General features: G+C 39.2%; 1 protein-coding gene across 2 annotated transcripts in view; it reads right to left on the bottom strand.

Annotated features, from left to right (window-relative positions):
* Positions 1 to 231: 231 nt before the first annotated feature.
* LOC122925943 (tetratricopeptide repeat protein 41-like) overlaps positions 232 to 16277 on the bottom strand; it is an 86635-nt gene continuing 70589 nt past the window's right edge. For both annotated transcript variants that reach the window (XM_044277287.1, XM_044277288.1), the window contains one exon: positions 232 to 1392. In XM_044277287.1, coding sequence (XP_044133222.1) covers positions 807 to 1392 — 586 coding nt within the window. In that variant the 3' untranslated portion in view covers positions 232 to 806. The remainder of the gene's footprint in view (positions 1393 to 16277) is intronic.

Below are 16277 nucleotides of genomic sequence, written 5' to 3'. Positions count from 1 at the left end.
AGTTCTGGAATGTATTGGATAACACTGACATAATGCTGCCAGTGTTATCCAATACATTCCAGAACTGTAAGGATTACATAGCATCATAAATAAATATAATGCTATGTGACCCCCGGCAGCGCTGGGAGTTCAGGCCGGGAGCCTGAGTTCATGCTCGTCTGCAAGGACCCTGAAGGGAATTGTATGCGGAGGCAGGTATTTTCCTCCCAGTGTGTGCTGCTGAACTAATTAGCAGTCAGGTAAGGTCAAACACCAGACTAGATCGCAGGTGCCGGTCCGGGTTTTTGTTAACATCTAGCTGCCTTAAATGACAGCTGGGTTCATGCAGAGGGGATCTCTGTATTGGGATCTGAGGCTTGTCCCGTTGTGGAGGGCTGAGACCTATGTGAGGGGAAACAGGCCGCCTAAAGCCTGCTGATGGACTCTTGTTGGCAGAACAGGCTGCATGGTGTGAACTGACACCAATACTGCAGGGTGACTTTTTTTGCTTGAAAGTGTTTTTTTTGTTCTGTGAACTTTCTAACGTGTGAATAAACACTGAACTTTTGGTTTACAAACTGGTTGGTGCCTCTATACTGCGTCCTACCCCCACAGTGAATAACCCCTTTAAACAAACCCTTTATTGAAATGCCATCTAATGATATAGGCAGCACAGTGAAGCTGAGTTAGTAAAAGACAATAAAATAGAGCAGGCCAAAAAAGAATTGTAAATAACTAAATGAAATTTGGTAGAGATCACAAATCTATAATGGGCTGTTCAACCTGCAAATGACATTTCTGCCACACTGGAAAACCCCATAGCATGATTAGATGTCTTTACGGACCTGATGTCTCTTGGGTGGAAAAGAAGTTTGCGGTGTTGGATAACGTCCAGGAATGTGGTACCAAGCAGATTTATGAACTATTTTACAATGTTCAGATTTTGCTGATGATCTGAAAGGAACTAAAGACAGAAGATCGCTGTGGGGACCTGACATAGAGGTCTGACAAGCACTCTCTGGACGAGAACAGAGGCTATGTGTCAAGCAGCTTGTTACTGATACAGGCCTTTTTTTAAACTGTGATAGGGGAAACACAGAGACTGCTTCCGAATCATTGTTTTGCTCCTGTATTAACTGGTCCTCTTGATTACAGTGCATATTAAGGTTCTTGAGAAGACGTACACCAGTCATGGGTTCTAGTCTGCTACTGGACATTACTAAAGAGTCATCTGATCTACTTCCAAATGAGAAATGTAAAGCCTCTGGGGACATTCTGCTGTAGTCAGAATTACTATGGTGTCTTCTTGGTTGAGCACTATAGGATTTCCTCTGTGAAGACTGCTTATCATCCTCCAGCAATCCAGGCACTTTGTTGCTCCAGTGGGGTCTACGGTTTAATTCTTTCAGACAACTAGAAAACAGGATAACATAGCTGGCATTACAATCCTTAAAGGGGTTGCCTCACTTCAGTAAGTGCCATTAGAGAAAGTTGATACAAGCCATTTACTAATGTATTTGTTATTGTCCATATTGCCTCCTTTGCTGGCTGGATTCATTTTTCCATCACATTATACACTGCTAGTTTCAAGGGGTTATGACCACCCTGCAATCCATCAGCGTTGGTCGTGCCTGCACAATATAGGAAAAAGCACCAGCCTATGTGAGCTCCCATGGTCCTGACCACCAGAGAGGCCAACAATTTTTCCTATATTGTGCAAGTACAACCACCACTGGTGGATTTCAGGTGGATGTAATCATGGAAACGAGCAGTATATAATGTGATGTAAAAATGAATCCAGCCAGCAAAGGAAGCAATATGGACAATAACAATACATTAGTAAGTGCCTTATATTAACTTTCTCTACATGATAAATGCAAATTACTGAAGTGAGACAACCCATTATATTAAAGGGGTTCTTAAGGGGGAAAAACATCACCAATTTCTAATAATGTTTCTCAATAATTATTACAATTTCAGATGTATAATTATGTAATAATGAAAGAGCATTTGTCACCGTGATCATTCCTATTAAACCAGGCATGCTGTCTGGTAGGGTTAATCACTGTGACTAAAATGAGGCCTTTTTCTCTGCAATCAGTATTACCGATGGAGAAATCTTATTTTTAGTTGTATGCAAATAAGATGATCTCACACATACACTGGGGCAGTGAAGATCTCTTGTTGTCCTCCCTGCTCTGAGATCCTCACTACACATGCACAAATGGTATTGCCGCCAGCACATAAGCGAGACTTCAGGGCCAGGCATCATAGCAGTGAGGATCTCACTGGGGAGGGAGAGGCGGAGATGAAGCAGTGCTCTAAGGGGTGAGGGCAGCTCCTTGGTGCTCAGAGAACCTCAATTAAATACAAGTAACCCTGCTTTCACACCTGAGCGTTTCCCAAACGCGCATTTTTGACGCGCGTTTTTTGTAATAGTAGACGCGCGTTTGTGTCATTGACTGCAGTGTCCTATGGCCACAAACGCGCGTCAAAACGGCCCAAAGAAGCTCAAGTACTTGTTTGAGCGTCGGGCGTTTTACAGCGCGATCGTACGCGCTGTAAAACGCCCAGGTGAGAACCATTCCCATAGGGAATCATTGGTTTCTCCGTGTTGAGCGTTTTACAGCGCGTAGGAACGCGCTGTAAAACGCTCAGGTCTGAACTTAGGGTAAAAGTAAGAATTTCTCTGCACTGAAAATTCTGATTGCAGAAAGAAATGGCTTATTTTAAAAATCACAATAAAGTGTTACAGCTCCGAATCCAATATTCCTTTAGCCCAGGTGTACAGCGGTTACACCACCTCCATGTGTGAACTACTTTAAATAGATTCCAATACACAACTTTCTTTTGCTATTGTCCATACATTTACCAGACCACCCACAGTTAGGTAGCCCGAAAACTCCTTTGTTCAACGACCTTCTTTAAGATACATCTCCGTTTAGCTTTCTGTTCTTCTGATCCGTCAGAAGAAGAGAACAAAAATTAAACAAAAACAAAAGGATCCTGTAAAAAATCTTATCTTGTTGCATCATTTATGCATAGGATCCATTTTTTTTTTACAGGATCCTGTTGCATCAGTTGTCACCTGTTTGGGCCATTTCCGTCTGAGATCCGTTTGCTTAGAGGAAAAAAGGTTCTGCATGCAGGACTTTTTTCCGTCTAAAAAACGGATCTCAGACGGAAAGTGCTCAAACGGATGACAACTGAAACAACAGGATCCAGTTTTTTACAGGATCTTGTAAAAGCAATCAGACTGGCTCACAGTATTTTTGCATTTATTACACTTAATAAAATTACAATTAGTTACAATAACAATTATAAAATAAATTGCCCACTAAGTATTAGACATATCCTAATAGCATATCAACTCAATAGCATAAATGAATAGGTATTTTAAATGCGGAGCTCACGCATATACCCAAACAACAGGAGTACTCCAAAAAGATAATAGGACCACTTGATTGTGCTGCGTGGTGTCTGTCAATAGCGCATTAAATCTGAACTTTGTTAATGCTCGGATACTTGTGAACTAACTTGCCAATGCTCTACATACAAGTCGCTGAGAAGGTATCCACCCTGCGGTCACCGGTATGTGGTTCTGGCGTCCAGAAAAATACTTTGTACTTTCTTTTGTATCTGTGTTAGCTGCCTACCTCCTGCCACGAGGTAGTATCGCAGCTTCTCCTTCTCGGCGTCTCACGTGACCTGACCTGGAGATGGTGCGCTGGTCGGTGATGTCATCCACCTGTGCCGATCGGAGTAGCGGAGGTCTGTATAGCAGAGCTGCGCCGGTACGGGGTTCAATTCCCCTTCACTGGAACTGCTAGGTGGTGATTGAATCAGTCCCCTTTGATGAATTAGATCACTGCCGGTACCGCATCCGCTCTTTCGGGTGGTTCTAGATGGAAAAGAGCAAAAGTCCTTTTGTGCGCCAAGACAGAAATAGCGCACCACTAGCTGGGTCCAATTCACACTAGACGCGTTTCGGAACCGTAGTTCCTTCCTCAGTAGGCAAATGTGAAATGCTCCTATTATCTTTTTGGAGTACTCCTGTTGTTTGGGTATATGCGTGAGCTCCGCATTTAAAATACCTATTCATTTATGCTATTAAGTTGATATGCTATTAGGATATGTCTAATACTTAGTGGGCAATTTATTTTATAATTGTTATTGTAACTAATTGTAATTTTATTAAGTGTAATAAATGCAAAAATACTGTGAGCCAGTCTGATTGCTTTTACAAAATTTTTTGGTTTTCAGTTGGTATCTGAAAGACTGGGCTCCAGTAGGTTGCTGGTGAGCTCCTCTAAATTGTTTATTGCTATTTTACAGGATCTTGTTTTGTTTTTTTCCTCTTCTTCTGATGGATCAGCTGAATGGAAAGCTCTGAAGTGTAATCCATAAGGTCCTGCCACACAATGTTTTCGGAACCCTGCCCCCTTCTTCAAGTATCACCCCCCTGATGCTCTCTGAACATTACATGGCAGGATCTACACTTCAGCTGAGACAAAGTTCTCACTATTTATATGTATTGGACTACCTAAATGTGAGCGCTCTGGTGAATGTATGGACAATAGCCTAAGAAAAGTGTGTATGGGAATCAGGGATGACGGACACTTCATCCAAAGTCGATTCGCATAACATTTTGTTAGAATACTGTACATAGGGAGCGCTCCTTACAGTATTAGAATGTATTGGCTCTGATGAACCGAAGTTAGTACTTCACACAGTCTCGGTAGCAAGGTTTTTTACAGTAGAAATTAATTTACGTAGTTATTACCGAAGTCTCGCAAGACTTTGCGACGTAATAAATTCGGCTCATCTGAGCCAATACATTCTAATACTATACGGAGCGCTTGCAAAGTCAATTCGCTAATCCCTAATGGGAATATAAAGGGCTCATTTTAGTCACCATGATCAACCCTTCACGGTAGTATGCCTGGTTTAATAGGGTTGATCATGGTGACAGATGCTCTTTAAGTAAGATAATTTTCTAGAGGATAAATCTACTGTATTCTAGACAAAAGGTTTTCAACACAGTAACAGTTCATGCTCACCACTATATTGAACGCTGTGACTCCCATCTCACCACTTTTAATGCAGTAAATGTATTGACTTACATATTGAAACTGGACACTGTTGGGATCATTTATCAAACTGGTGTGAAGTGGAACTCTTAGTTGCCCATAGTAACCAATCAGATTCCTCCTTTCATTTTCCAAAGGAGCTGTAAAAAATGAAAGGTGGAATGTGATTGGTTGCTATGGGCAACTAAGCTAGTTCTACTTTACACCAGTTTGACCCCCTGTATTTTTAGTGAGCTAAAAGACATATAGAGCTGTGCGTGAACTTATTAGATGCACTAGAGAGGTTGTGCTGCAGCAGACACAACATAAAGTTGTCATAGACAGATTACACAAAAACATACGGATATCTTACTTAGCATGGACTATAGCCATAAGTAACCATAAAAAGAAAAAACTGACAAAATTCCAATAAACCCAGAGCTGCGTTTCCCTGTCTTCTAGAACTGAAGGTACAACACTGTGTATATACTGCTCCAGGCATCACTGAGTCACAGGCAGTCATGCATTTAGTATTAAGTATTGCATACTAAATCTAAAGGGTCTCATCTATAAAGACTAAACCAAAGGCAAAATTGCACATAATGTAGCAGCCAATCAAAACATTTTATCGTCCAATTTTTGCAGAATTAATAAGAGCTTGAATTTGGCCTCTATGAAAAACACACATTTTTACTCTGAACTATTTTCTATACATGAGACCCATAGTATATGCCAGGGGTACTCAACTAGTTTTATTAAAGGTCCACATACAACGGTCTGCAGTCAGGTGAAGGTCCGAGGTGAATGCCAACAGTAAAGATGAATGCACCCATTAGTGTCCCCAGTAAGAATAATGCTGACTGAAAGCTCAGGACAGGACCTGCGCTCCAGTGTGATGACGTCTCGCAGGTCCTATCCTGAGCTTCCAGTCAGCAGCGAGTGTTTCCTACAGCCCAAGCAAATGGAAACAGGTAAGCTTTTTTTTATTTTATTAACACAAGTGGCGGTGGAGGTAAAGGCTGCACTAATTAATGCTCTGCAATGGAAGCACTCATTAGTAACAGTCCACACAGGAAAATACCGGAAGGCCACTAAAATACCGGCTTTGCTGGTAAGCTACTGGCTGGGTGGCAAAGCTAGCCGCAGAACAGACTAACTTAGAGCTTTTCCACTGTAGCAGAACTTCAGCTGTGTTTTTGGTGGCTACTCAGACACTCTGCTTCAAAACAGGTAAGGAATTTGTTAGACAGGTTCTTGCTATTCTCTGATTGCAAATGAGCATAGGTGATTAAGGTGTTAAATTTGTTGTTGGGGGGGGGGAGCTTTTGTGGGAGTGTGTGTGTGTATATATAGCAACATAGTATTAGCTTGCCTAATTATTGCTTGCTGCATTCTCAAGTGCTGCATTACTAAGTGCATCTGAGATACTCAGGAGGTAATCTGGAGGTGGATATAATCTAAAAATGTAAGATTTGTTTGTTTAAAATCTTTTCACTCTTTAAAATGGCAGACCTGGTTCAGTGCATGAATTGTTGTGCTTTTATCTCATGTTCCACTAGACAGCTCTCCGTAATGCAGCAGGAAATTGCATTTTTGAAATCTGAGATTTGTAAATTAACTGTTAAACAAACTCAGGCTGGGAATGTTGCAATGCCACTACCACAGAGGCCCCCTAGAAATGGAAGATGGGTTACTGCAGGTTCTGGTAGACTGAGAGTTGTGGATAGAAGACATGTCCCACAGTCTGTGGCTCTCCATAATTCATTTGCAACACTTTCAAAGCGCAAGAGCAACATGGAGGATGGTTCAGGCACAGTGGGTGAGGAACAATCATTTCCCATGCCTAAAGTATGCAAGACTGCAGCCAAAGACAAAAAGGATAAGGTGAGGACTGATAGTAAGCAGCTGTTGGTGGGTGATTCTATCATAAGAGGTGTGAAGTTTGAAGAAAATGTGTCACCACCAGACATCTGAGAAGCTCTGACAGACGTTCTACAGAACCTCCTGCTTGAGGTTCCTTTTGTTTTGCTTTCGTTTTCTCATCTCGTTAGCCTCTCTCAGCTGTCATGTAGTTGCACTGATTGCATCCCTTTAAATCCCCTCCCATACTGCATCACTTTGCGGTTTATACAACTTCCTGGAGTGTGCTGATGCTAGAAGCTGTTACTACTGCATCCACAAGATAAGTCTGTTTTCTTTATTTCTGTTTGCCTGTGGGCTACACTCCCTCCGTATTAAGTGTAGGGAGCTGGTGGTCGTGTCCCCTCACTATTATAGGGTGTTCAGGTGTTATACAGTCGAGGAACGAGGATATGCAATTTTCTACCATTGAGATTTTTGCATAGGCTGAGCAGTAAGGGAGAGAGCTAGGGCTCTTACAGGGCTTACCCTCCTGTTCCTTAGTTTTGGATCAAGTCAGTCGGATCTTCATTTGTGTCTTCTAGTTTTCTGTAACACCATCCGTGACAAAATGGTTTTGTATGATGTCTCCCTGGTGCTACCTCTAGCAGGGATAGATGACGCATCCTTAATATTGTTAGGCAAGCAAAGCAGGAAACGGAGGTGGATGTTATTGTCCATCTTGGGACAAATGATCTGGCTTGCAATGAGGTTTCAAAGGTGAAGGAAGCATTTCACACACTTGGGAATGATATACGGGAGGTTGCATCAACTGTTTCATTCTCTGCAGTTTTGCCTGTGCATAACCTTCAGCATGACAGGAAGATGCGCATTAAGGAATTCAATATATGGCTTCGTGAATGGTGTCTGAACCAAGGGTTTGGCTTTGTGTCTCATGTTAGCTCTCGTTGGAATGGAAAAGAACTGTACAAGAAAGATGGTTTGCATCTTTCTCTCAAAGGAACGAATGTACTCAGTGTACAATTCAAAGTATTTGCTAAGGAGCATTTAAACTATGAAAGGGGGCAAAACAGTGATAATCCAGCAGTCCGACTGCCCCCCAGAACAATGCCAGAAGATGCCAATAGAACATAGATTAAGAAATTACAAGCTCAGAGTCTTGTCTATAAATGCTCGCAGTTTAGGGAATAAGATCAATGAACTTGAGTCTATAATGGCATCTGAGAATATAGATTTAGTGGCTGTTACTGAGACATGGTTCAATGGGAGTAATGACTGGGATATAACAATACCAGGGTTCTCTCTTTATAGGAAAGACAGAGAAGGCCAGAAAGGGGGAGGGGTGGCCCTGTATGTAAAAGATAGCATCAAATCTATTTTAATACAAGTTAGCAAGACCAATTTAGAGTCAGTTTGGGTTACCTTGCAGCTTGATAATCATAAGGTAACTCGCTTAGGTGTGATATATAGACCACCTAGCCAAGTTAAAGAATTAGATGATCTACTAGTTGAGGAAATAGCTAAAATGACATTGAAAGGGGAAGTTATCCTTATGGGAGACTTTAAGCCCTTAAGGACTCAGCCCTATTTCACCTTAAGGACCAAGCCATTTTTTGCAAATCTGACAAGTGTCACTTTAAGTGCTGATAACTTTAAAACGCTTTGACTTATCCAGGCTATTCTGAGATTGTTTTTTCGTCACATATTGTACTTCATGAAACTGGTAAAAAGTAAAAAAAAAACATTTTTATTTATAAAAAAATATCAAATTTACAAAAAAATTGTAAAAAATACCAAATTTCCAAGTTCCAATTTCTCTAGTTCTATAATACATAGTAATACCTCCAAAAATAGTTATTACTTTACATTCCCCATATGTCTACTTCATGTTTGAATCATTTTGGGAATGCTATTTTATTTTTTGGGGATGTTACAAGGCTTAGAAGTTTAGAAGCAAATCTTGAAATTTTTCAGAAATTTTCAAAAACCCAATTTTTAGGGACCAGTTCAGGTCTGAAGTCACTTTGCGAAACCACCCAAAAATGACCCCATTCTATAAACTACATCCCTCAAGGTATTCAAAACTGATTTTTCAAACTTTGTTAACCCTTTAGGTGTTCCACAAGAATTAATGGAAATCGAGATACAATTTCAAAATTTCACTTTTTTGGCAGATTTTCCATTTTAATAATTTTTTTCCAGTTACAAAGCAAGGGTTAACAGCCAAACCATACTCAATATTTATGGCCCTGATTCTGTAGTTTACAGAAACACCCCATATGTGGTTGTAAATCGCTGTACAGGCACACAGCAGGGCGCAGAAGGAAAGGAATGCCAAACGGTTTTTGGAAGGCAGGTTTTGCTGGATTGGTTTTCTTGACACCCATGTCCCATTTGAAGCCCCCTGATGCACCCCTAGAGTAGAAACTCCATAAAAGTGACCAGATCTAAGAAACTACACTCCTCAAGGTATTCAAAACTGATTTTACAAACGTTGTTAACCCTTTAGGTGTTCCACAAGAGTTATTGGCAAATGGAGATGAAATTTTAGAATTTAAATTGTTTGACAAATTTTCCATTTTAATCCATTTTTCCCAGTAACAAAGCAAGGGTTAACAGCCAAACAAAACTCAATATTTATGGCCCTGATTCTGTAGTTTACAGAAACACCCCATATGTGGTCGTAAACAGCTGTACGGGCACACAGCAGGGCGCAGAAGGAAAGGAATGCCATACGGTTTTTGGAAGGCATATTTTGCTGGACTGGTTTTTTTGACACCATATCCCATTTGAAGCCCCCCTGATGCACCCCTAGAGTAGAAACTCCAAAAAAGTGGCCCCATTTTAGAAACTACGGGATAGGGTGGCAGTATTGTTGGTACTAGTTTAGGGTACATATGATTTTTGGTTGCTCTATGTTACACTTTTTGTGAGGCAAGATAACAAGAAATAGCTGTTTTGGCACCGTTTTTATTTTTTTGTTATTTACAACATTCATCTGACAGGTTAGATCATGTGATATTTTTACAGACCAGGTTGTCATGGATGCAGAGATGCCTAATATGTATACTTTTTTTATTTATATATTATTTTACACAATAATATAATTTTTGAAACAAAACAAAATCATGCTTCAATGTCTCCATATTCTGAGAGCCATAGTTTTTTCAGTTTTTGGGTGATTATCTTAGGTAGGGTCTAATTTTTTACGGGATGAGATGACTGTTTGGCACTATTTTGGAGTGCATATGACTTTTTGATCGCTTGCTATTACACTTTTTGTGATGTAAGGTGACAAAAAATAGTTTATTTAGCACAGTTTTTATTTTTTACGGTGTTCATCTGAGAGGTTAGAGCCGATCAATACGAACGCGGCGATACCAAATATGTATACTTTTTTTTATTTATATAAGTTTTACACAATAACAGCTTTTTTTCAAACAAAAAAAAAGATGTTTTAGTGTCTCCATATTCTGAGCCATAGTTTTTTTATTTTTTGGGCGATTGTCTCAGGTAGGGGCTCATTTTTTGTGATGTAAGGTGACCAAAAAATTGTTTATTTAGCACAGTTTTATTTTAACGGTGTTCATCTGAGTGGTTAGGTCATGTGATATGTTTATAGAGCCGGTCGATACGGACGCGGTGATACCGGCAGTCCCTGATAGCCGGGACCCTGCTGTATCCGCCGACATCGCTGTACAAGCCGATGCCGGCGGATTAACCCCTTCTATGCTGCGATCAGCGCTGACCGCCACATAGAAGGGATTTGAGCACATCGAGTCCCCGCACTGCTGTGGCGGGGACCCGATGGGTGAGAAGGCAGCCCGATGCCGAGCCTAGGCTACCCAATGCCCTGCACGGCATCGAGACCTGCCTTCTACGGGTGTATTTTAATGCATTGCAGAGGGGATCAGACCCCCAAAAGTAAAGTCCCAGAGTGGGACAGAAATAAATAAAAAATTTGGTTTCAAAAATGCAATTATTGTGTTAAAGTCAAATAAATATAAAAAAGTACACATATTAGGTATCGTTGCGTTCGTAACATCCAGCTCTATAAAAATATCACATAAATTAACCCCTCAGGTGAACACAGTAAAAAAATAAAAACTGTGCCCAACATTTTTTTGTCACCTTACATCACAAAAATTGCAACACCAAGCGATCAAAAAGGCGTATGCTGCCAAAATGATACCAATCAAATCGTCACCTCATCCTACAAAAAATGAGAGCCCAAAAAAAAAAAAAAACACTCAGACAATGGAAACACTAAAATATTATTTTATTTGCTTCAAAAGTGCTATTATTGTGTTAAAGTGAAATAAATTTTAAAAAGTACATATGTTAGATATCGCCGTGTCCGTTACAACCTGCTCTATAAAAATATCACATGACCTAACTCATACTGTAAAATAAATAACATAAAAACTGTGCCAAAAAAGCAATTTGGCCCCTATCTAAGACAATCGGTCAAAAAAAAAAAAAGCTATGGCTCTGACTATGGAAACACTAAAACATTATTTTTTTGTTTCAAAAATGCTATTATTGTGTAAAACTTAAATAAATAAGAAAAAGTATACATATTAGGTATTGCCACGTCCGTAACGACCTGCTCTATAAAAATATCACATGACATAACCCCTCAGGTGAACGTTGTAAAAATAAATTTAAAAAAAACTGTGCCAAAACAACCAATTATTTTGGTCACCTTGCCTCATAAAGTGTAATAATGAATGATCAAAAAATCATATGTACCCAAAAATGGTACCAATAAAAATGTCAACTTTTCCTGCAAGAAAATGAGCCCCTGCACAAGATGATTGGCAGAAAAATATAAAGTTCAGAAAATGGAGACACAAAAACATTTTTTTTTCAAAAATGCTTTATCATGTAAAACTTAAACAAACAAAGAAAGTAGACATATTTGATATCACCGCATCCATAACAACCTGCTCTATAAAAACAACTTGCTCTATAAAAATAGCGCATGATCTAACCTGTCAAATGAACGTTGTAAAAAATGAAAAATAAAAACAGTGCAAAAACAGCAATTTTTGGGTTACCTTGCCTCACAAAAAAACTTAATATAGAGCGAATAAATCATATGTACCCCAAAATAGTACCAATAAAACTGTTACCTAATCCTCTAGTTTCCAAAATTGGGTCACTTTTGGGAGTTTCTACTGTAGGGGTGCATTAGAGGGACTTCAAATAGGACATAGTGTCTAAAAACCAGTCCAGCAAAATCTGACTTCCAAAAACCATGCGGCAGTCCTTTCCTCTGCACCTTGCCATGTGCCCTTACATCAGTTTACAACCATATGTGGGGTGTTTCTGTAAACCTCAGAATCAGGGTAATAAATGTTGATTTTTGTTTGGCTGTTAACACTCGATGTGTTAAAGAAAAAAATGGATTAAAATGGAAAATCTGCCCAAAAAGTGAAATTTAGAGATTTTATCTCCATTTTCCTTTAATTCTTGTGGAACACCTAAAGGGTTAACAAAGTTTGTAAAATCAGTTTTGAGTAACTTGAGGGGTGTCGTTTCTACAATGGGGTAATTTATGGGGGATTCTATTTTATGTAAGCCCCACAAAGTGACTCCAGACCTGAATTGCTTCTAAAATTTTAAGACTTCTAACATCGTCGTAAAAGACATTTACAAAATAATCCAAACATGAAGTAGACATATGGGGAATGTAAAGTAATAAATATTTTATAATGGTATCACTTTTTTGTTTTAAAAGCAGAGAAATAGAAATTTTGAAAATTGCTAATTTTTCTTAATTTTTGGTAAATTTGGGATTTTTCATAAATAAAGGTGAACTATATTGACTCAAATTTATGACTGTCATGAAGTACAATGTGTCACGAGAAAACAATCTCAGAATGGCTTGGATAAGTAAAAGCGTTCCAAAGTTATTACCACAAAAAATGGCCTAGGCAGGAAGGTGAAAACTGGCCTGGGGTAGAACGGGTTAAAGAATTTATTTGTCTTGCACTGCTGAACATAAATATTTGAACATCTGAGAAATGGCAAGAGTTCTGGCTCTCAAAGACCTGTTACTGTGCCTTTAAAAAGTCCACCTCTACTCCACTCATTAATCTAACTTAGTAGCACCTGTCTGAGCTCTTTAAAGACCCCTGTCCACCCCACAGTCAGTCAGACACCAACTACTACCATGGGCAAGACCAAAGAGCTGTCAAAAGATATGGAAACACTAAAATATTATTTTATTTGCTTCAAAAGTGCTATTATTGTGTTAAAGTGAAATAAATTTTAAAAAGTACATATGTTAGATATCGCCGTGTCCGTTACAACCTGCTCTATAAAAATATCACATGACCTAACTCATACTGTAAAATAAATAACATAAAAACTGTGCCAAAAAAGCAATTTGGCCCCTATCTAAGACAATCGGTCAAAAAAAAAAAAAGCTATGGCTCTGACTATGGAAACACTAAAACATTATTTTTTTGTTTCAAAAATGCTATTATTGTGTAAAACTTAAATAAATAAGAAAAAGTATACATATTAGGTATTGCCACGTCCGTAACGACCTGCTCTATAAAAATATCACATGACATAACCCCTCAGGTGAACGTTGTAAAAATAAATTTAAAAAAAACTGTGCCAAAACAACCAATTATTTTGGTCACCTTGCCTCATAAAGTGTAATAATGAATGATCAAAAAATCATATGTACCCAAAAATGGTACCAATAAAAATGTCAACTTTTCCTGCAAGAAAATGAGCCCCTGCACAAGATGATTGGCAGAAAAATATAAAGTTCAGAAAATGGAGACACAAAAACATTTTTTTTTCAAAAATGCTTTATCATGTAAAACTTAAACAAACAAAGAAAGTAGACATATTTGATATCACCGCATCCATAACAACCTGCTCTATAAAAACAACTTGCTCTATAAAAATAGCGCATGATCTAACCTGTCAAATGAACGTTGTAAAAAATGAAAAATAAAAACAGTGCAAAAACAGCAATTTTTGGGTTACCTTGCCTCACAAAAAAACTTAATATAGAGCGAATAAATCATATGTACCCCAAAATAGTACCAATAAAACTGTTACCTAATCCTCTAGTTTCCAAAATTGGGTCACTTTTGGGAGTTTCTACTGTAGGGGTGCATTAGAGGGACTTCAAATAGGACATAGTGTCTAAAAACCAGTCCAGCAAAATCTGACTTCCAAAAACCATGCGGCAGTCCTTTCCTCTGCACCTTGCCATGTGCCCTTACATCAGTTTACAACCATATGTGGGGTGTTTCTGTAAACCTCAGAATCAGGGTAATAAATGTTGATTTTTGTTTGGCTGTTAACACTCGATGTGTTAAAGAAAAAAATGGATTAAAATGGAAAATCTGCCCAAAAAGTGAAATTTAGAGATTTTATCTCCATTTTCCTTTAATTCTTGTGGAACACCTAAAGGGTTAACAAAGTTTGTAAAATCAGTTTTGAGTAACTTGAGGGGTGTCGTTTCTACAATGGGGTAATTTATGGGGGATTCTATTTTATGTAAGCCCCACAAAGTGACTCCAGACCTGAATTGCTTCTAAAATTTTAAGACTTCTAACATCGTCGTAAAAGACATTTACAAAATAATCCAAACATGAAGTAGACATATGGGGAATGTAAAGTAATAAATATTTTATAATGGTATCACTTTTTTGTTTTAAAAGCAGAGAAATAGAAATTTTGAAAATTGCTAATTTTTCTTAATTTTTGGTAAATTTGGGATTTTTCATAAATAAAGGTGAACTATATTGACTCAAATTTATGACTGTCATGAAGTACAATGTGTCACGAGAAAACAATCTCAGAATGGCTTGGATAAGTAAAAGCGTTCCAAAGTTATTACCACAAAAAATGGCCTAGGCAGGAAGGTGAAAACTGGCCTGGGGTAGAACGGGTTAAAGAATTTATTTGTCTTGCACTGCTGAACATAAATATTTGAACATCTGAGAAATGGCAAGAGTTCTGGCTCTCAAAGACCTGTTACTGTGCCTTTAAAAAGTCCACCTCTACTCCACTCATTAATCTAACTTAGTAGCACCTGTCTGAGCTCTTTAAAGACCCCTGTCCACCCCACAGTCAGTCAGACACCAACTACTACCATGGGCAAGACCAAAGAGCTGTCAAAAGACACCAGAGACAAAATTGTGGACCTCCACAAGGCTGGAAAGGGCTGCGGGCCAATTGCCAAGCAGCTTGGTGAAAATAGATCATCTGTTGGAGCAATTGTTAGAAAATGTTAGAGGCTAAAGACGACTGTTAGTCTCCCTCGGACTGGGGCTCCATGCAAGATCTCACCTTGTGGGGTATCACTGATGATAAGAAAGGTGAGGAATCAGCCCAGAACTACAAGAGAGGAGCTGGTCAATGACATGAAGAGAGAGAGCTGGGACCACAGTTTCAAAGGTCGCTGTCGGTAGAACACTACGCCGTCATGGTTTTAAATCATGCATTGCACAGAAGTTTCCCCTGCTCAAGTCATCACATGTCCAGGACCGTCTGAAGTTTGCCAATGACCATCTGGATGATCCAGAGGAGGCATGGGAGAAAGTCACGTGGTCAGATGAGACCAAAGTAGAACTTTTTGGTCTAAACTTCATTTGTCGTGTTTGGAGGAAAAAGAAGGATGAGTTGCATCCCAAGAACACCATCCCTACTGTGAAGCATGGTTTGGGGGTGCTTTTCTGCAAAGGGGACAGGACGACTACACTGTATTAAGGAGAGGATGAATGGGGCCATTTATTGTGAGATTTTGAGCAACAACCTTCTTCCCTCAGTCAGAGCATTGAAGGTGGGTCGTGGCTGGGTCTTCAAACATGACAACGACCCAAAGCACACAGCCAGGATTACCAAGGAGTGGCTCCGTAAGAAGCATATCAAGGTTCTGGAGTGGCCTAGCCAGTCTCCAGACCTAAATCCAATAGAACATCTTTGGAGGGAGCTGAAACTCTGTGTTGCTCAGCGACAGCCCCGAAACCTGACAGATCTAGAGGAGATCTGTGTGGCAGAGTGGGCCAAAATCCCTGTTGCAGTGTGTGCAAACCTGGTCAAGAACTACAAGAAACGTTTGACCTCTGTAATTGCAAACAATGGCTTCTGTACCAAAAATTAACACTGATTTTCTCAGGTGTTCAAATACTTATGTTCTGTAGTGCAAGGCAAATAAATTCTTAAAAAATCATACAATGTGATTTCCAGATTTATTTTTATTTTTTATTCTGTCTCTCAGAGTGGGAATGCACCTACAATGTGAATTTACGACCCCTCCATAATTTCTAAGTGGGAGAACTTGCAAAATTGCAGGGTGTTCAAATACTTCTGTTCCTCACTGTGTATATGTAT

The sequence above is a fragment of the Bufo gargarizans genome, chromosome 2 (assembly GCF_014858855.1).
Source record: "Bufo gargarizans isolate SCDJY-AF-19 chromosome 2, ASM1485885v1, whole genome shotgun sequence".
In the NCBI taxonomy this organism is placed as follows: Eukaryota; Metazoa; Chordata; class Amphibia; order Anura; family Bufonidae; genus Bufo; species Bufo gargarizans.
This window is presented reverse-complemented; position numbering and strand designations above follow the sequence as displayed.